At 33.6% G+C, this 20,912-nt stretch overlaps 1 protein-coding gene and 1 non-coding gene across 2 annotated transcripts in view; both read right to left on the bottom strand.

Moving 5' to 3' along the window:
- Positions 1-6,951, bottom strand: part of LOC118186879 (gamma-aminobutyric acid receptor alpha-like) — a 79,687-nt gene extending 72,736 nt beyond the window's left edge. Inside the window, exons 1-2 of the mRNA XM_085808168.1 lie at positions 6,719-6,951; positions 3,470-3,579 (exon numbers count right to left, since the gene is read on the bottom strand). Coding sequence (XP_085664294.1) covers positions 3,470-3,579; positions 6,719-6,951 — 343 coding nt within the window. The remainder of the gene's footprint in view (positions 1-3,469; positions 3,580-6,718) is intronic.
- Positions 6,952-15,020: 8,069 nt separating this feature from the next.
- Positions 15,021-15,128, bottom strand: LOC118186883 (U6 spliceosomal RNA). Its single transcript, XR_004757855.1, has one exon. It is a non-coding gene; the product is annotated as a U6 spliceosomal RNA (small nuclear RNA).
- Between the last annotated feature and the right edge of the window lie 5,784 nt (positions 15,129-20,912).

The raw sequence follows: 20,912 nt of genomic DNA, 5'->3' as shown, positions 1-20,912 counted from the left end.
CATTAACAGAAACACACGTTGTTCAATGGAACACATGATTTCAACTTCTTCCTTCCATAATCTCTTTTTACGTTTGAAGGGTGGAACTCATCATTCTTACGTCTTTTGGAGCGCTGTTTATATACACTCTGTATTGCGATTACAGCGCCATCTGTTTTCAAATTTTGTACATATTATTTGGAACCACTGGTGTATTAACCGTACAGCTTTCCCAATAAACGTACTCTTGCTGCATTCCTCTACCGATCTTTGCTTTCGAGATTTTTAATCTTGAAATCAAGGACTCCTTTGTTGGACATCCTGTATATCTTCGCTTGGTGGAAGCAATCATTTCCCTGTACCTACTAAGAAAACTTAAGTGGCGGTATTTCTGAAAGGAGAAAAAGACACGTCTGAAGCAATTTCACATCAGTTCATCTGTCTTTTCTCCGATTTCGTTAAAGTGCTGGAAAAGGTTATTTTGCTTAGATTGAATTATTTCATCATATCTAACAGCATACTCTGGGTGCAGCAATGTGGCTTCAGAGAAGGAGTCTCTTTATTACGTACTTAATAAAATCTAAACGGAACAAATTGCATAACCTGATCATTTAAGTTGACATTCAAGACATCTTCGACTTGTTTCGGTAACCACTTTTACGAACCTTTTACGAAAGAGCAGAGTGCTTGACTCTGCTCTTTCTGTTTTTTGCTACAATTGCGTGCGACATTGAAAGTCTTGCATGCGCGGACGACTTTTTGATAGTAACCATTGTTTACAACAAAAGAGAATATGAAACGCATGCCCAGTAGACCGTGGATAAAATTTTCAACTGGGCAGAAGAACACCAACTTGCAATTTCAGCTGCTAGAATGCAGAATATCGTGGTAAACCACGAAAAGAGATAGAAAATTATTCCAAGAATAAAACTTTGAGGAGGAAACATAAATAACCTTCAACACTTCAAGTACTTCAGTGTTATTATAGATGATAGACTCACCTGGCATCAGTACATTTTACATCAGGCAAAGTCTGTATAAACTGTCAAGTTCTCTGTTCCATTTTAATCATGTACTAATAGATTATTTTTTTAGATTTTGCTCCGACTTGTAGTTAAGTATTCCTGTTGTGTTGATAAAAGATCGAAGCTTCAAATTCTAATGCACAACTAGCTATTAAAGTTCCTATTCCATGAAAGAAGCCCGCAATAAGCCTGGAGTTTGAGTGAAAGAAAGAACATGTTGGTATATGGAAATGATTATTATTTAACGCAAAGCGCACTCTGCAGGCAAAAATAATGGCATCTTTAAGAGCTATTAAACTCTGACTGTAATGACGATATTTCATTCGTTGGAAAACGAGTTTACTCTTTCTTTCTCCTCTCGTATTCATGTTACATATAGGGAATAGCACGATCACTGGAACAGCCAGCTCATCTACCTGTTATGCTGAAATAGCAAGCCCATTGGATTCAACTTGTGTTGAAATCCAAGCATTCAGCGATCTTAACCAATCGCTAGCTGGTGTGGTCTCTCGTGTAGAAGAAAGAAATCATACCAACCTGCCTCAGAAATTCAATTACAAGAGATGTATTGTCCCTAACACAGTGGATCATCACATAAAAACTGCTGGCGTTGGTCGCGATCCAATAACTGCAATGAGAACTTGTAGTCAATAATTCTAAGAGGAACGCACACGTCCACGACGACAGTAATCTAAAAAATACTCATTCAAATATACTTTCCACGTAGCTATTAAGAATTGTACAGCTACATGCGAACCCTTCTTTACCTTGTCATTGTAGGAAGGAAGCTTATCATCGTCATACTAGCATAATACCTTGAGCGATGGTATTTTGTGCAACTCGAGCACACATCTCGTTTACGTCCACTTCGTACTGAGGTCTTAAAGTCGTCGCTGTGCCATATCATCTGTGCCTATTTCCTATCAACAGAATAATGCGACATCGCATACTGCCCATTCTATCTCACGTTTTCTCAATGTAAAGAACGTTGGACTCTTAATTTGAAAGGTGCATTCTTCTTATCCCTCATCCAATGAAAACGGTTCACGAAATATTCTGGAGACTCGAACGACTTCTCGCACAGAGCAGAAGCCGTAAGGATTCCGATAGTCATAACCGCTATTCTGTCGCAAGGATTAATTCGCAAAGTCTATTCGGCTCCACTTCTAATAATTGTAAGAGCTAATATTGCTGCCAGAAGCTGGTGTTCAGGATACTAATTTTATTCATGTTTTGTAAGTCAAAATGACTTACAAAACATGAATAAAATACTATTTTAATCTTTTCATGCTTCCTTTATAATGCATTTTATAATGCAATAAACTTTATTCGGCTGACGGCTTTTAACCATGACATGCCCCACTGTCACCCAAGCAGTAGGAATGTGCAATTCTGGTAATTCGACCTAAGCATCTCGGCGAACGGGCTGGCTGCATGGGAGTTTTCGTGGTTTTCCTGGCGTGTAACTTGAAAACACGACAGCTTCTTTTGAAACGCCCCCCCCCCACGAAGGCTTTAATTTCCCTTACAAATGGGGCTCACTAGTGTTTGAAAAATTAAGTCGCTGCACACTGGTAGTTTAACCGGGACATTTTCGTGGTTTCCGCCTATATAACGCGGACGCGAGGCACATTCTTTTATGATATACAAAGCCTTCGCTTCCCTTAAGCACACAGTCCTTGCGTGCTTTGCAGTATTCAATTAAACCAAACCAATTTGGAAATGGCTTGACATTCTGATATAAAGACATCTGCTCTAATTTTCAGCCATCGAAAACTCCAGATCCAAGATCAACTTATTTTTAGCTATGTTATTGTGCTCTACAATTAGAATTTTTTACGATCAGGCATGAATTTCAAAATATTCATGTTGTTTCAAAATTTCTCAGCTTCTTGCTATTGTTAATTTGCTTAATTTTATTTAGAATTTTGAATTCACATGTTTCTGCTTACCTTAAATCCACACATTTATTATGTACAAGTAATTTAAATGAGAGATTTCAGTAGCGAATTGCTTTCTCACAGGCAATAAGCTATAATTTAATTTACACTTAAATGTTAATTATACTCTTTTCTATGCTGAGAATCTCAAATTACAGGTAACTTAGATGAATATTTTACGCATTTAAATAACACTTAGAAAGCTGTCAAATTGCTGAATACACATAAACATTCAAATCGTTATGTAAGTTTTTAGAAGAAATAGTGAAATATTAAGACCCTGTCAGCTGTGTACTCCATTTCGAAGTACATAAATAATGTGTAATATAATTCAGAAGCTTTTTACGATAATATGAGAAGATATTCCTAAATTAATATTATTCGTGCAAATAATTTGAAATTCCTAGAATAAGTACAAATTATCGAAGTAAACCACGCAAAATATAAAACAATTTAGCGTATATCTGTTCAGTCTATCATTTTACATTTTAATATCTCAACAGAATTCTGGAACAAGTTTTTTACCTCCTACTCCAGGTCTTAGATGGTAATCATATCCTTCCAAAAGGCTATCAAGTAGATGTGAAATATTCTGTGTAGAGCTCACTTCAGCATATGCTTTACTCGATTCCTTCCTGAAAAAAAAAAGAAAGACTTTCTTTTGTTTTGTATTAAAAGATTTGAAACTATTTGATGTTTTACATCAATGTACATCGATCATAAAAACGTAACGAAATTTGCTATAAAAAATACAGTTTCATACCACAAGAGCGTAAAAATGTTTCCTGAATTTTTATTCCTTGTAGCTTACTAAAGATTTCTGAAAATATTTTCATAAAAGGAAAAGTTTTAATAAATTAAAATGTCACTAACACCAACTTCAATAAAACCTACATTCCTATAATCTAAAGAAGATATCTGGAAAATAATAATATAATCTAAAAGAAAAAAGATTATTTTACTTGAGACCAAATCATGTACTATATATAAATTAAAATAACAAGAAGCTTTAAAACACTTTATTGTTTGTAAATGAATCTGCACTCTGTGAGAGTAGATTTGAATAGAAACTCTAGATAAGCATGCTATACTTTACTCTCTACATACCATTCATGTGCGTATGTCAACAAAGTATAAAATGTAAGGAAGTAAACCGAAAGAATTTGTGTTTTTGAAATTTATCAATAGAGTAGTCAATAGAGTGCCAACAAAGTATTGTTTCAGACATGTAGATATTTTTCGATTGTTGGAACCGTACAAATGTAAGTCAACGGTAAAATAAACATCAGAATATGAAGCTAGGGAGGAAATCAGCTAAAGTGGAAAATGCAAAACTTAAAAAATGGAAAAGAAAAGTAATAAATCCACTGATAATAGAATTTTCTATCATGCTCTGTCTCATCGCGGGCGGGAAACTCTTGATGTACAATCAACCATTACCAGTCATTAAACATAATTTGAACTTTACGTAATTTAGAAAAAAAAGGAAAAATATCAGTTGATAGTACCAATATTAGGCTTAAAACTCTGCAGCCCACCCCTTTGTGGCTGTTAATAATACATAATGAAAAATAAAGGAAGATAAACAAATGTGGATGAGGGTTTTTGATACAAATTATAAATTAAGCATAGCTATAAATACCCATAAACAGCTATAAGATTGGGGATTGATCATAAAAGAGCTATAAATGTGCAAATAAAACTGTAAAATTTTAAGCAGCTTTGTTTTAGTGCAAAGAATAATATAAATTAGCAATTCTTACACAAAACGATGTGTTTTTTAATAACTATTAATGGCAAAATTGCATAACTGCAAATATAACTAGTTGCAGTAGCCAAAAAAATAAAAAATGCTAAAAAACAAGCCCTGATAATGGAAAAAGATCCATTAGTGAAGCACTTACGTGCTTACACACAAAGTAGGGAAATTAAATTAAAGGGATCTTCAAACCAGTAACAAAATGTGTGCTGTCGTGATTAATCTCACTGGTCTGACCTAATCAGAATAAGCCCGCAAATGTTTTCGGCTCAAGGACTACAAGATTATGTCTGTCGTTAGCAACAGCCTTGAGCACTTTACAGAATAGGTGACAGTATGACTTTGCTCAGTTCCGCACCACTTTTGAAGAACAGCACTCCGGGGGACGGGTCAGAGGATCTTTCAACTCTCTTTTCCTACCAGCATCCTCTAGAGAGGGCTTTCAGCTCGCTTATATTTTGAACGTCTCCATACTACACAGACTCTATACATTTACAAACATTCATGCCTTCTCCAGGATTTAAACCCACGCCCTTCGGTACCGCAGTCAGCGTCACTAATCACTTACCTGTCTGGGCGGCAAGTAACAAAATGAATAAAATTGATTAACGTCAATGCACTTTAATTTTACAAATGAAAAAAGAAATGTCTAAAAAGCTCATAAAGTTAATAAAAACAATCAAAAATATTCTTAATTCCTATTGATCCGGTTCACTAATGAGCGATATTAAAATTAATGAAAGTGTTTGATTGGATTTAAAAAACGTGAATTAAAAATAAGGAAATAAATAAAAACAAAAGAAAAGGTTGGCATAAATCAAGTAAAACTAATTTTGAAAGCAGCAACGATCATTAGACAGAATGTGAGTAATGCAAATGACTCAAACTTTGCAAGTTAATTAAGTGAAACATTGTAAGCTAGTTTTAAGGCATGAAAGTTGTAGAAGCACTAAATTGAATAGTAAATTTGGAAAATATTAAAAAAAACTGTTTAATGAAAATGAAAAAGTAGAAGTAAAAATTACATTCTATAACAAAACATCGACGCACTAAGAAGGAGTTGTCCGATGGAGACAAAAATTGATGGATAGGCAGATTATGTACAGAATAGAAAATGATTAAAATTTCAGAACAATTGAATGATTTATTTCATAGTTACATAGTTACAAAGTATACGAGCTCAATAAGGTGTTGACCCACCTCTAGCTTATATGCAAGCTATCACACGGCGTGGTATAGACTGATAAAACTCCCGGATGGTCTCCAGTAGTATTTCTTGTCAAATTTGCTCCAATTGTCGGGCTAAGTCAACAACATTCCCTGGTAGGTGCAGTCACTTTCCCATCATATCGCTCTAGACAGGCTCGATGGGAGAGAGATCTGGCGATCTGCAAGGCCAAGGATGTGTTTGATAAGCTGTAAGACAATTCACAGCAACACGTGTCGTATGTGGTCTGGCATTATCTTGCTGAAAAATAAGGCCAGGGTACTGCAAAAGAAACGGTAGTAAAACCTGTCTCATAATGTTGTCGACGTACTGCTGTGCTGTAAATGTGCCTCTAATGACGACCAAAGGAGTCCGGCTATCAAGGGATATTGCACCCGACCACAACTCCTGGCTTAGGGCCTGTGTGGCGTGCAATAGTGAAAGCAGGATCGGCACGCTGCTGTGGGAGTTTCCAGACGCGTCTTCTATTATCTTCACAACACAGTTGGAAGCGGAATTCGTCGCTAAAGACTATACGTCCCCAGTCAGAATCATTCCAACCTGATCGAGCCAAGTACCACTGTAATCTGGCTCCACAGTGTGCAAGCGTGATTAGCAGGTGGCGTAACGGTCGGAACGAGAGTAGATTTCGATCTATCAGCCGTCTGTGAATGGTTTACCGAGGACACATGGGTGCGGGTCGCACGTCTTATGGTTGATAGAAATTAATCAGGCGCTGATCAGACAATCACTTTGTTCTCCCGATCTCTTGTGGCCCTAGGCAGTACCTCCTACATGTAGGTAGTACCTGTATGTAGGAGGTACTGCCCTAGGTCGACTGCTACCATCATGACGCTGAAATCTGTCATTGTCCACCCATTCTTGCCAGCATCTTTTAATCGCTGCATCGCTTCGACTCATATGACAAACGATTCTCCGATTTGTCCAACCTGCCTCATTCAATCCGATGATACGACCTCTTACAAACTGACAGTTGCTTGTAATGAGCTCAAATCCTGCGGCGAAGTATTTTTCAGGCATTGAAAGTTATCCTAAATCACAATGCAACAGAAATTTTTAACAATAGTTCAAGAATAGCTCCTTATATACATCTGCTGGATGCGCAGTTCCGATGCGCTGGAGATCGTACTATTGATTCATTGGACACCAAATTTTAAACATTTGCATATTTGGTCAAAAGATAAATATATAAATGCAATACAATAAAGGAAAAAATCTGATTATTTCAGAACTGCCGGAGCTTCAAAAAAATTGTAAAAATCAAATTTTAATTAAAATAAGGTACATCAAACTATTTAAAAAAGGGGAACAAGAAAGAAAAAATAAAACGAAATGTTACATATCTGGTAACATTTCTTTAGGAGTGCCACAAGATAATGAAAAAAGACAACCATGATTCTGAGCTTCATAATGAAACTTTAAAATTGTCAACAATTAAATTAAAATCATCAAATTTCTACAATTTTGCAACTGAAAGAGCTAATTCTTTATTGATGTAATTCAACACCTACATATTTAAAAATAAATAAATTGATGAAAATCAGACTAAAAGTACAAAACAGATTTAAATAAATTCCAAACAACAATATGAGTCACCTAAGAAATAAAATCAGGCAATTGAATTCCCTAAATGAATTAACAAAAGATAAACATCGGGTCCTGATAATCAAATCTATTTAAAATTGGTATTTGATTTTGAAAACTGTAATCATAGTGGAAATAGCGCAAATAAATAATCTGTAAGGTATTTCCTCCCTCCTTTCAGTATGCCTTAGTGGTGTAACTGTAGCACACTCGGCTCGCTTTCAAGAGCTCCAGGTTCGAGTCTCGGAGAGGTCATTGCACATTTTCAACGTCTCTTGGTTCCGAATAACCTAATGATTCTACTGATCAACAAGCCCCCCCCCAAAAAAAAATCTGAAAGGTTTCAGATTTTAAATTACGTCCATAGGGACCTTTTTTTTAACGTTTTGTGTGTTACCTTTATTTATTAAATATCATGCTCTTTGCACTTAAACCATAAAATTCAGTTCAGTAGCAATGCCGCAAAATAATTTTAAAATGAGCATAGCTTTAGAATTTCCGATACACAGTTCCGCGCCCGCTGGAGATAAAAAGGTTTTTTTTCCCCGCCGTAGAGTGTTGCCATTACTCGTTTTTAAATCGTTGAGTTTGTTACTCAAAAATTCGTTAAAGATTCACAAAATATGAAATCGATAATAAAACAAATTCCAAATTTCAAATTTGGGCTTCCACAGGCCCATATTCGCAGTAGGATTACGTCATTCAAAATTCGATGGCTGTATGTACCGTTGTTTTATCACAATGCGAGAAATATACATATATTTATGCAGACTTTTCATTATTTAATTTCTTCAAATATAATGCAGGACTTCATCAAATATAATGCAGACAAAATTTGGTGGCAACAGTTTGAAAAGTGAAACGGGCATTTATACTGATTGAACGCAAAATCGCAAAACGAAAACAATAGTCCTTCAAAGACAAGGCCCCTTTGGACTAATAAAATTTTTAAAAGAAATAATTAAAAATTTATTCAATTAAAGTTTTGAAAAATTGTGGAAAATAAATTCCGATAAACAGTTTTGGAAACTACACTAGTTTAACGAATTGGTCAAAAATACTTAAACTTTTGTCAAGAAATTTTTGAGACAATTAACATAACGTTATAATTAACATATTTACAAATATATGTAAGTGCAAACTGCATAAATGTAGGTAGGTAATGAAATTGCCACCCATGCAGGAAAGTGGTTAGTTGCCGACTGCAGTATTGAAAAGCCCAATTCTAATCCCAGAGAAGGCATGAATGTTTATAAGTTTATGGTGCCTGTGCGACAGGGTATATTTAATATACGACGAGCTGAAAGTCCTCCCAAGAGCTTTGCGGTATGGAAGAGGTGTAGACCTTCGGATCCGGCCCTCAGGGCTCTTTCCATAAAAACTGAGGCTGAACTGAGGAAAATCGGACTATCACCTGTATGGTGCTCAAAACTGTTACCAACGACGGACGTAATTTTGTACAACTTGGCCCGATAAAATTCGTAGGCTAATTCTGATTAGGTCAGACAAATGAGATTAGACACACAACAACCGGTAAAGAAAAAACGAAATAGTTCAAAATTTTAAATTACTTATAAATTAATTTTAAATTACTTACTGATACTTTAAATTAATTTTTCTGATAAGTTCGGTGTAAAGTGACAGTAGGAAATGTCGCAAATGTAGTTCCTAGTAGCATGTGCATGCATTTGAAATTTGAGTAAGTTTACAATTAAAAAGTAAACAAAATGGAAATAGAAATAAGCAGTCATTGTTGCAGGAGGCTGAATTCACCTTACAGGGCGATATAAGGTTCTCAAAGGAAATTAGCCGATCAGCCAGTAAAGGAAATAGAAAAACAAGTGGCAAATAAAAGTGTTACGAATTTGGTATTTAAAAAGCTAATGTTAGTTCAATTATAAATAAATATTTCTTGTGATAATAATAAATTTTTGTTCATTTTTCATCGGACTTGTGCATTCATTTCGTAACGAACCCGTACGCACGCAACAATAGTTTTAAAACTGCTTATACAGTATGAATTTTTTTTAAACGATGGTTTAAGTCAACTGTGATAAAATTATCAATTTTACATCTCCAGTTAAGTTTGCATTTATACTATCACGTATAGCCACACTTTTATAACTAAGATATAAATGGGTTGGTGTAATTTATCAAAGTTTTGTTAAAAAAGTTTTTACTAACTTTGAACGTCTTCATTAATTGTGTTAATTCCTTGAAAAATCATGAACATCTTGAAAATATCTTCGAAAAATCTAATGCTAACTGAAAAATAGCTAGTTTAGTCAGGTCGATTTTTTTTTATTATTTCTGGAGGGCCATTGTACCATTATTACACTGGTGTCTAAAATAAAAGATACAAACCAGTTTACAATGATTCAAAATACTTAAACAGCCAATATTTTAAAATTTTACCTAAAACATAGAAGACGGTAAGTGTAATGTAAATATATGGTCTAGTAATTGTTGAAACGTTAAAAAAAATTTTAAAGGAAACATGAAAAGTGACGGGTTTTAGAGTTTGAAATTCATCTATGTTTCTTGCAAGTAAAATCACAAGTTTGACTTACTTTAACTAAATATGTTCTCATTGTCCTTTAGATCAGTGGTCCTCAACCGGTGGTACGCAAGAGAAAAATAGGTGGTATGCAAAGAAACAAAGTATTTTTAACTATTAAATTAAAAAATCTCGTGAAGAAAAATAACAATTGATGGAAATTTCCTGTGATAGAACTCTAACTGAAGATTTTACAAATAATACACTTGTTAACTTTTGGCTAAACCCAAAAACGTAATTTAAAAGAGTTTCAAATAAAGCTGTTAAATTTTTATTGCCTTTTTGCACAACCTATTTGTGTGTATTTGCACAACCTATTTGAAAGTATTTTCTTCCAAGTTTCATTTGAAAAATAAATTCAGAACAAAATTAAGATTGGATCTTAATTTACGGTTAATTAAAATAAGCAGACATAAAGAAATTCATCTCCCTTAAAATGGCCCAAATTTCCCACTAAATTTTAGAATTAAAGTATTATAACTTTAATTTTGATAATTAAAATGGTAACCAATTTTTAATCTAATACGTTTTATGTGTGCACATTTAATATAGCCAATAAGTTGCGCAAATGGCAAAATATATTTTTTTAATATTTCTATTAACACATTGAAAAATAACAATTGTAATATGTTGGGGTGGTACTAAAGTTTTTCAATTTTTGTTTAGATGGTACGCGTTAGTCAACAGGTTGAGAACCGCTGCTCTAGACGATTGACTGAGACGGAAAACTAATTTCAGGCTTAAGGCTTACCATTTTATCATAGAGAAAAGTACTAGATCCCACATATGAAAAACGCAAGATGTATATATATATCTTTGTACTTTTAAACAGGAATACTTCTGACTTATTGTGAATAATTTGGTCCAAATCTCTCTCTTCAGCTTTGATTTTTGTCGCCTCAGTAATGAGGATTAAAGGCTAACTGAGATTGACTATAATTATGAAAGTTTGGCCTTGAATGTTGTCTTTCAGCTCGGGAGTGAGGTTGTACGTTCTTAGCAGCGCCAGTGTTCACAATAATAACTGCTTAATTGTCGAAGGATTTGTTCAAATTCCCAGCAAACGCCTAACAATCGTTAAAAAAACTGGCACTAGAAAATTTTAAAAGCTTTCCAATTTTTTTAGACTTCAAAGTAGGATATACTAACATATTATTTATTATTCATGAGGCCTTCAATTACTGCCATTCCAACAGATATGAGCTCTTTAATTTAAATTCCATGAGACTTGAAAAATAATTAATCTGGAAGTGTTGCTATTCGACATGGTATAAAACCTTTAACTAACCTTTTAATTTACATCTACAGTTGCTTAACAAATTGAAAGACTTAAAAACAATAAACGGTCTTCTTAATAACTTACACATTTATTTGATTTTTAATAACAGATCTAATGGATATAATGTGCAATGCATTTAATTGACATATTTTGTAACTTTTGACTTTTACTTTTTGCAGTTATTTTTGAAATTATTTTAATTACTAAATATATTTCTTCCTTCATATTTTACATATCTCTGTACAGAATTGGATTTAGCTTTGCAATTTTAATTTTAATGCTGACTAGCTCAGCAGCTAACAGCTTCTAAAAGAAGTCTTCTATCTTAAGTGGAAAAATGCTGGTGAAGATGTAAATTTTGATAAGTTATTTATGACTGATACCAAGACCGTTATTCATATTTAAGTTACTAAGCCAAAATATTAAAAAATGTTAACATCCGGTACATGTAACTTTACTACGGTGACGTAAATGACGAACGTAATTTACGTGAATGACCTGTTTTACGTAAATGACGAAATATTCAATTTACATGTTTCTACAACTTACGAGTCTGAAATCGAGCCGAAGTAAACTATGAGTTACTTAAAACTGACCATCGCAGTAAAAGAAGCTTAAAAGACATTTGGAAACTGTTTCATGCTTAAAAATGGATGGGATGGGAAATCTTCTTTGAATTAATACTTTTCAGTGAGGCAATAATGAAGTGACAAGGGACTTCTGAGCAGACATAGAGTGCAAGCAATAAATGACGAATGTTTGTATAACCTGCTTCTTCCGAACATTCGTTTAATCCAAACAAATCTCGCTTCTCCATTAGTTCGGATTAGTGAGGATCTACGGTAAAAGGAAATGTACTTCCGTAAAGAGAATCATCCACAACTTCATGTCCACTTATATGTATTTGTTAGATTATGCTCACATATACTGCATATGTTCTTATTTTATCATAGTTTTAGTGAAACAGTGAATTCTGATATTATGCAGCATTTGCTTCTGTTGGGTTTGAAAGGGGGGAAAGGAATAAATAGTCCCAATTTAATTTAACGTAATGATCTAACATAAGGATCTAACATAATTATTCAAATAATATTATTCAGTTACATAAACGCACAAAAGTAATAAAGAATTTAAAATTTAAGTCACTACTAGTTTAAGCATAAATTAAATATTATGCAAAAAAATCAAGAAATTTTTAATTATATGAGCAATATTTTCAAATTTAAACCAAATTCAATAGTTCTGTGTGCTGCTTTCGAAAGGTTGCCGGTGAAGTTTTTATTTAGGCATAACGTTATGCATGGAAGCAAATAGCAGAGAGAAACAAATAATTAAAATGTCATAGTAGAGAAAGTCAAATTTTTTATCAACGAATTTGAATCTCTGCTAAATGAAAATAATATTCCCCTGAAACTTTATGCTTACTTAATATGAATATCATCATAAATTTAAAAAACATCGACTTCAAATAGCAAAATAATCGCAGTGATGAAGAAGCATGACTAAGCATCTTTTCAGTTGTTGAAATTAAGCTGTGATAGTTTCATGGTATTGACCTCTTTAGCGATTATTATTCTTTACATGCAATTTAGTGGCTTTCTTAGACAGGGAGAAATGTAAAAAGGGAATTTTAAAAAGCCCTTTTATCCAATTTTCAAAATTGCTTAAATAAATTGTTAAAAAACAGGTTTTCAAAATTCATTCTAGCTTAAGAAGTAACAATAAAAGAATTATAATAAAATAATTTTTAATTATCAAAAGATACTTCATTAATATTTTATGATGATCATTTAACTAGTGATTATAAATAACAAAAATTATTTGATTTTATTTGTCTATAAAAATGTTAGTTTTGATTAATTTAACTCTAAGCTATTTTTAAGAACTTTAAAATCATGTAAACTAAAGCATTCAAATTTTCATTTTCAAATAATAGTTAAAATAATTAATTAATTGTTTTAAGATATTATTTTACATACATTATTCGTTAAAAAGTTAAGAAATAACATAACATTCATTATAGCCCATTTCGTAGGTCGTGAGCAAATATTCTTACTTTTCAAACCTGACTGCAATTGGCTCCGACATAGAATGTATACTCAACGTCTACAAATTTAATTACCATACCAGATTTCTGAAGGCATTTAATAGAATTCTATTCACATTTATATTTGCAAATTACATATAACCACAATAACATAAAATTTCACTTATCTGAAGAACAAAAATAAGCCCAGCGTAAATTTTCTAAACTTGAAACAACTTTTGTAATTTAAATACCGCAAACTTAAACATAGGAGTCCTCAACTTCGAAAACGCAGCAAATTGATAAATATCCCTAATTTTCGCAGCAGATTTCATTTCCTCCAAACCAAAACTCCGTTTCGTAACGCAATAGCATCGCAAGAAGCAATGACTTCATTCCAAAAACAAAAATGTCCGTTGATCTCATCCGCTGTTGCCACTCAAGCGATGCACAATTTTTCTACTGCAGTTGTTGCCAGACTTATTCTCGATGTATGTGAGAGGCACAACACCATTACAGCCAGCGTTATTTAATATCGAATGTAAATCGCAAACAGATATTATCAATATAACAACGACCACGTCTAGGGAATTCTAAAACAAAAGAAAGTAGAAACAATGCGAATGAAAAGGAAAACATAAATTTATATATAAACACAACACACCTACGAAAAATGTTTTAGTTCTTCCTGAAGTTCAATAGCAAAACAACAAACCGTTTTATTACTTTAAATATATGGAAAATATAGTAGAAAATCTCGACACCCATATGGCATGCCATGGGAGTCGAGAACGATACGTAACTTCTGCTTTTATAGAACTGCAAGATATAAAATGTTTCAGAGAAAACGGAAATCAACAAACAATGGTTTGTAAATAGGGAAAATGCGAAATCGAGGTTAATAAATTTGAGTAATACCTTATAGCTTGAAAATATAAGCTTGACAGCTTGAAACTGAAATTCTGAAGATTCAAATCGAAATTAGACCATGATCTCGAAGAACTAGCATCCAAAGAAAAATAATTTAATACCACTAGAAAATCTCCCTTCATGGACAAGCAAGTCCACAGGAGAATCTCTGCTCTTGCATGATTATAGATTATTTTGGGTACTTTCTGTTATGAACCTTTGCCAACTTCAGGCGATTAAAAACGATTAGAAATAATCCAAGAAAAAGGGATGAAAGCATTATAGATGCGCCTTAGAAAATGAAAGTCACTAATCATACTTTATCTTTGTTGGCGCATTTTACGGCAACGAATCTCGCCAATTCATCGCCTCCTACGAATGATGCAGGTAGAGTCGAACAAAAATCTAACTGACCTGACGTGGGCAATTCTAATGCGGAGCTCACAATTAAATTGTATTTTGCTTCAATGTAAATATTTGTACATGATTTTTATCTTAATACAATAATTAAAAAGAAGCAGTGAGGCTGGTCCGTCGATAAAAATAATCTTAAAGAGAATTAATTTAATCAATTTTGATACTCATAAATACTTTATTGGCACTGCTTTTGTTATAAGATAATTACTTAACAAATAGGCGATAATATGAAGTGAGGATTTAAATACACTGGTGGACAAAATTAATGGATGGAATACTTTTCTCAAATATCTCGAGAAATACTGAATAGAAATAAATGAAATTAGGTACGGATATAGCTTGATGTATGTCATTCTTGCGCATAGGCCATGCTAATCTTCTCTGTATCGTTCCAATTTTAGTATATGTACTGCCGCAGCAAGTACTGACAATAGGGTGTTTTGTTTTGTTTTGTTAGGGCGCAGCCCGGTCCACCTTGCAAAACAAAGTTTGCCATATGACCCTATACGGGCTACGGCAGTTGACAATAATGTGTACAAAACAACAATGAAAATGCCATTCATTAGCATGAATTATACCCAAGCGTCTAATGTGGCCCAAACTTGAAGCTGTTAGATGGCGGTGAAAATGTTGCTAATATGATGTGGGGTCGCCTCGACAGACAGCTTGCGCAACGATTAGCCATGCTGTTAAAAGAGATTTCAGGACTGCTTGTGGAAGTCGCTCCCACTCCTCCACCAGAGGAGGTTTTAGCTATCGAATGGTTCTGTGCGGGGGTTGATGTATTGCAATAATCCTCTCAACAGTCTCCCAGGCATGTTCAACAAGATTAAGATCAGGAGATTTGGCTGGCCAATCCATTCAGAGAATGTGCTCGTTCTTCAAATAGGTGGCCATATGGGTGGCCTTATGTGGTCGCGCATTTTCATCCATAAAAATGAACTCAGGTCCGACAACCCCCCTGAAAAGTCGCCCCTAAGGCTGTAGGACCTCCTGCCTGTGCCTCTGGACATTTACGGAACCAGTGTCACACACATGGAGCGGTGTGCGTACATCTTGCACGATCCCTGCCGAGACCATCACTCCTCTACCACCATACTGGTCTCTTTCCATGATGTTACTGCGATGGTATCGGCTCTCAGGTTCTCCCCATATCAATAATCGCCGAGAATCAAGCTGTAGACTGAATCTAGACTCATCCGTCATGAAAACATTAGCTCATTGAAACTGTGCCCAGTGTATGTGTAGTATTCACCATTGTAAAGAAATTTTTGTGGAAGGAAGTGAGGGGGATGCGAATAGCGGGATTTCTAGGCATAGAGTTCTGTGTCGTGGAGCCTTCTGGAAATTGTCTTCCTTGAAATTGATATTCCTGTGGCAGTAGCGAGGTCACAAGACAGTTGAGGCTGTAGATGACACTTGGCTGGAAGTACAAAATACGGGCCCTCATTAGTCGTTGTGGCTTTCGGGTGACCTTGATCTTCCGGACACTGTCCTGCTATTTTTAAACTGATTCCACAAATTAAAGATGACAGTTGGTGTTACATTCAATTATGTTGCAACCTGAGCTTAGGACTACCCTGCCTCAAGCGTACCCATTTTTTTGTATCTCATACACTTGTCTAAGCGATGATGTGTACACATTTCACCGAAACAACAACAAAACAAACCACACGATTATTCAAGAAAGACAATAAATATCACTACTGTGTTACAGAGCGGAATGAGATGAGCAGCTGGACGGCGACTTTTATTCCTCCTTCTGGCTTAGAGTCGCGCACAGAAGTACGTAAACGTATCTCAGCTACACCAGCTCCACAGTCATATTATATGGCAAACAACCGTCCAGGTTTTGAGTGGTATTTTAGGAAAAATGTGACAAAATGTTTTCCATTTCTTAATTTTGTCCACCAGTGTATATAAGTCATTTATAATTTCCTAACATACTGAATTCATTAAAAAATATAATAATGCAAAATATTTTCTTGCTTCAAAGGAAACTTCAGATATCGTTTTATAGAACATAGATAATCAAGTGTGTTTTGTAAAAAAAAAAAAAAAAGTCGATTTTATTTGAATGCGAATAGCAATGCAAGAAAAATTAAATTAAAAGAAAATCTTGAATACTGATGCAGTACTTATTATAGTAATTATAATACTAAATGTTTCTGCTATTTCAGCGTTATTTGTCTGTTTATCAAAAAGGAACATTTTAATGTTTCCATTTAAAAATTGTAATTTATTACATGTATAAATTTCATGAAATCATAATGTTGTAATTAGAAAATATTATAACAGATGTGATTTTGTTAAGAGTTACTAATGATGACCTTTTCAAAGAGGTAAAATTTCGTATATATACCTGTATACGGAAACAGTTAATTTGTATATATATATATGTATAGCAGCTTACGTTTACCTCTTCGCCTCAGGTGAAAAGATATCTAGGCATGGCAATCTAGGCAAAGATATCTAAGCTAAGTTATTACATTATATTTTACTGTTATTAGTTATGCTACTTTTTCCAACTTCTAAGTTAAATTTACGTATGTGTAATCTTGTTCTATATTTCCTAAAATAAGAGTTTCAAATTATTATACTTTTATACTTCTATATGCTTTAAAAAGTGTACATTTAGAATATATTCAATGAAAAGTATTTTTTGCTAGTTTAATGATACAAGAATAAAAACTAGTTTGTAAACAAAGCTTCCAATTTTCTGCATGGAGAATAACATATTTTGCGTAGTTTTTTGAAAAGAACATCTTTTCTCGTCATCTAAGTTTTCCTCGGCTTTTAACATTTTATAAACAAGAAGGGTAAACTTACAAAAAATTTCCTCTCTCTAAAGAAATTGTTCTGGCACTCCTTTATATCGAATAAAATGAAATGCAGGAATATTTACTTAAAGAGTTCTTTTTGTCACCTTACATACTAAGCATGCTGAGTTTTGAAATCTTTATCAAATTAGAACAAAAATTCGAATATTTGAACCATCACACAATTTTCTGCTATAATGCTCACCGTTATAAGACAGAAAAATTACTATTCCAATCCCATAAGTAGGTTTATTATAATATTGGTACATTTTGATGAATTCTTGGCATCTGATTCAGTATTAGGTTTTTAATGAATTAGTTTAGTACTGTGCAGGGAATAGCATTAAGGATTATCGAGAAAATCGAGGAAAATTTTTATTCTCAACGATTCCAATTCCGTCAGATAATCGCGTTTTCCCAAATCAGTATTTTTTCTCATATCTTGAAATTCATCTGCAGACGTATGATTCTGATGCTTGGGCACATTTGGGATTTCATGCTTCAGTTGTGCCTTGCCATTATAGGAACCGTATTCATTTGATGGCTGAGTAATTACTTAAGAAAGAAAACTTTCATCTCCTGGTTGGCTGGAAGATAATTTAGTCTTAGAAAAGATATAAGACTAAGAATTCTATTATATATTATAAAAGTATATAGTAATATAGTTCCTGTCGCTAAACACATATCATTAATCACCGTTTTAAGCAAAGCTTTTAAATACACTACTAGAAGCAATGTTGACGAAATGAAACTTAGGAAATTGTTAATATTAAGCATATTAATACCGTCTATGCATTTATTTAGCATCATAGATATATTTACTTAATATTATGAGATGCATTTAACAAATTTATCTCTACTTTGGGGCATTTTAACAAATGCTACCCCTTTTGCTGAAGGTATAAAAAATAAAAAGGACACCTAAATTTGTGAGAAACTTGTTAGCTTGTTTATTTCACTTTCAACGATAAGTTGTTCGAATGAATGTGCTGCAGGTGTATACAAGAGTTGTTTGCGTTAATAAATATTTTTATAACAAAATATGAAAACTTCAATCAAAATATTTCTTGCACCAGAACATAATGCAGGTTTCGATGCGCATGTTTTGCGCATATAGTGAGTTTCTTCTCTAGCTCAATGAGAATTACACTCGACATGCTTCCCTGTTAGTGAAGATTTCGCTTATATTGCGGGTATCGCGTTTACTCATTCTTTTCCCAATAGTCTCAAAGCTATAAATGGACTGCTTGGGCTGCTTGGATACTTGCCGGAAGTTTCTAAAGCACTGCAATATATTTTGGAGCCCTTGCTTTTTATCTGGATGGAATTTTGTGAAAATATAGTTTTATTAACTGGGATACAGGGTAAATTATTCAATAAGCAGTAATATGTAAAAACACAATGCGGAAGATGATGTATCTCTCTACTAGCGCCCAGAGAATAATCCTGGCGGACGAGATATTTCATCCATATTTACTTATATTTTAAGGGGACTCATACACCTTACAACTCATAGGACCTTCGAATATGTGATTGTTGCAAGAATTCGGATAACTTATTTATTTTAAAAGCAATTACTTCCAACTTTTTACAGGTAACTACGTAATATAGCTGCTTTCTGAAATAGTAATTAGAAAGTTTGTGTTCCACAAATATTTTTATAATTTAATCCGCTTTGTGACAAAAGTTTTCCTCGTGTTTCCACCTTGCGCGCACATTTTAAAACATTCTGTCGAGTAATTTAATTTCATATTTAATATATAGCTTTTAGAACAATTGGAAACGACTGTGAAGCAAAAATTCTAAGAATTTGATCTTAAATTTTTATTTTATTTGGAGTTGAGTTTATAAAATGTATTTTATTTAAAAAATCTGTAATGTTTTCCTGCATAAAATTTTTTAATATTAAAACATTCATCAGATTTTTGGTTCAGATAGGAAATGGTGCCATTTAAAGAATTTCATCAAATTTCAAGTATGTACCATTAGCCATTTTTAAAATATCATTCGCGCCAGATGGAAACATGACGAAAGTTTTGTCACAAAGCAGATTAAATTACAAAAATATTTTTGGCAAAACAAACTTTTTGGTTGCTAGTTCCCAAAGCAGCTACGTATATTATGTAGTCAGCTGTAAAATGTTGGAAGTAATTGCTTTTAAATTAAATAAAATATCCCAATTCTTGCCACAGTTACATATTCGAAGATCATAAGGGATTTAAGGTTTACGAGTTCCCTTAAGTAAAGATTAATACTTTGATTCTGATAGTTAATTTCTAAATTAAATCATGAAATTTCATCCATTAAATGATTAAAATATTAATACATGTACTAAATATTATCAGCAACAAAAGCCTGTGTCATCATTAATCACATTGTGGCACATTAAAATTTTGTATTCTTAAACATGGGCCATGAAAACCGTATAATATTAGAATACAGTAAAACTCCAATTATTCAAATCTATTGGGACAGGACACCATTCGGATAATCAAAAATTCGGATAATTGTATTTTTTACGAAGAAATGGTCTACCTACATTTTGATTAATTACTGTGTAGAGTTCCTCACTTTGGAATTCTAAGTTAATGTTGGAAGTGAAGAATCTAAGAACTGATAAGCGAATAATCGCTTGAGTTCGGTGACAAGAAACAATAAGATAGAAGGGTAACTAACCCTTTGTTATTCTAATAAGATTTAACAAAACTGCTCCTGGGAGTGTACAAGGAAAGCCCGCACTTGGACTTGAACTTAAAAGACTAAGAATTAAACTAAAACTAAGATTAACTAAAGATCATCTAAAAAAACTCGATTTGAACCTTGATAAAGCTATCAAGGTTCAAATCGAGTTGGCCCCTTAACTTATTTGACTACGAAGCTTAGCAAGGGCCTGAGTACGGCCGAGCGTAATAACAGCTTTGAGAGAGAGAGTGGCCAAAAAGGCAGACGCGCGTAAATCAGAAACTCTGATTCTCTCTGACTCAGTAAGTAACTTCGTGGTTTAAATACCGCTTCTCCTCATTAAATATTTGGCAAGATTCCAAAACTACGTTCTAGCCGGAAGTAGTAAGTTGAAGTTAAGAATTTGACAGGAAAGGAACTTTAAATTAAAATTTAACTGTTAATAAAATTACCATAATCCTTACAACTGTATGTACTATGTATATGTTGAAAATGGAAGAAAAAAAAATTGTTTTTAAAGAAAAAGAGGTTTTAATTTATTAAAACGAAAAGGCAACACTTCTACGTACATGCTATATAGCATACTGTACAGTACTTACAAGTGCTGAAAGTCATTGCTTGCTGAACATCTAGGTCAAAGTAAGCTGTTTGACTGTCTTCATTCGTTTTCGGGCAGCCAAGTCGCGCATCCGCTTGAAAATGAGAAGT

Source organism: Stegodyphus dumicola, chromosome X1, assembly GCF_044657685.1.
Source record: "Stegodyphus dumicola isolate Sdum_Otavi_A_Nest chromosome X1, ASM4465768v1".
NCBI lineage: Eukaryota > Metazoa > Arthropoda > Arachnida > Araneae > Eresidae > Stegodyphus > Stegodyphus dumicola.
This window is presented reverse-complemented; position numbering and strand designations above follow the sequence as displayed.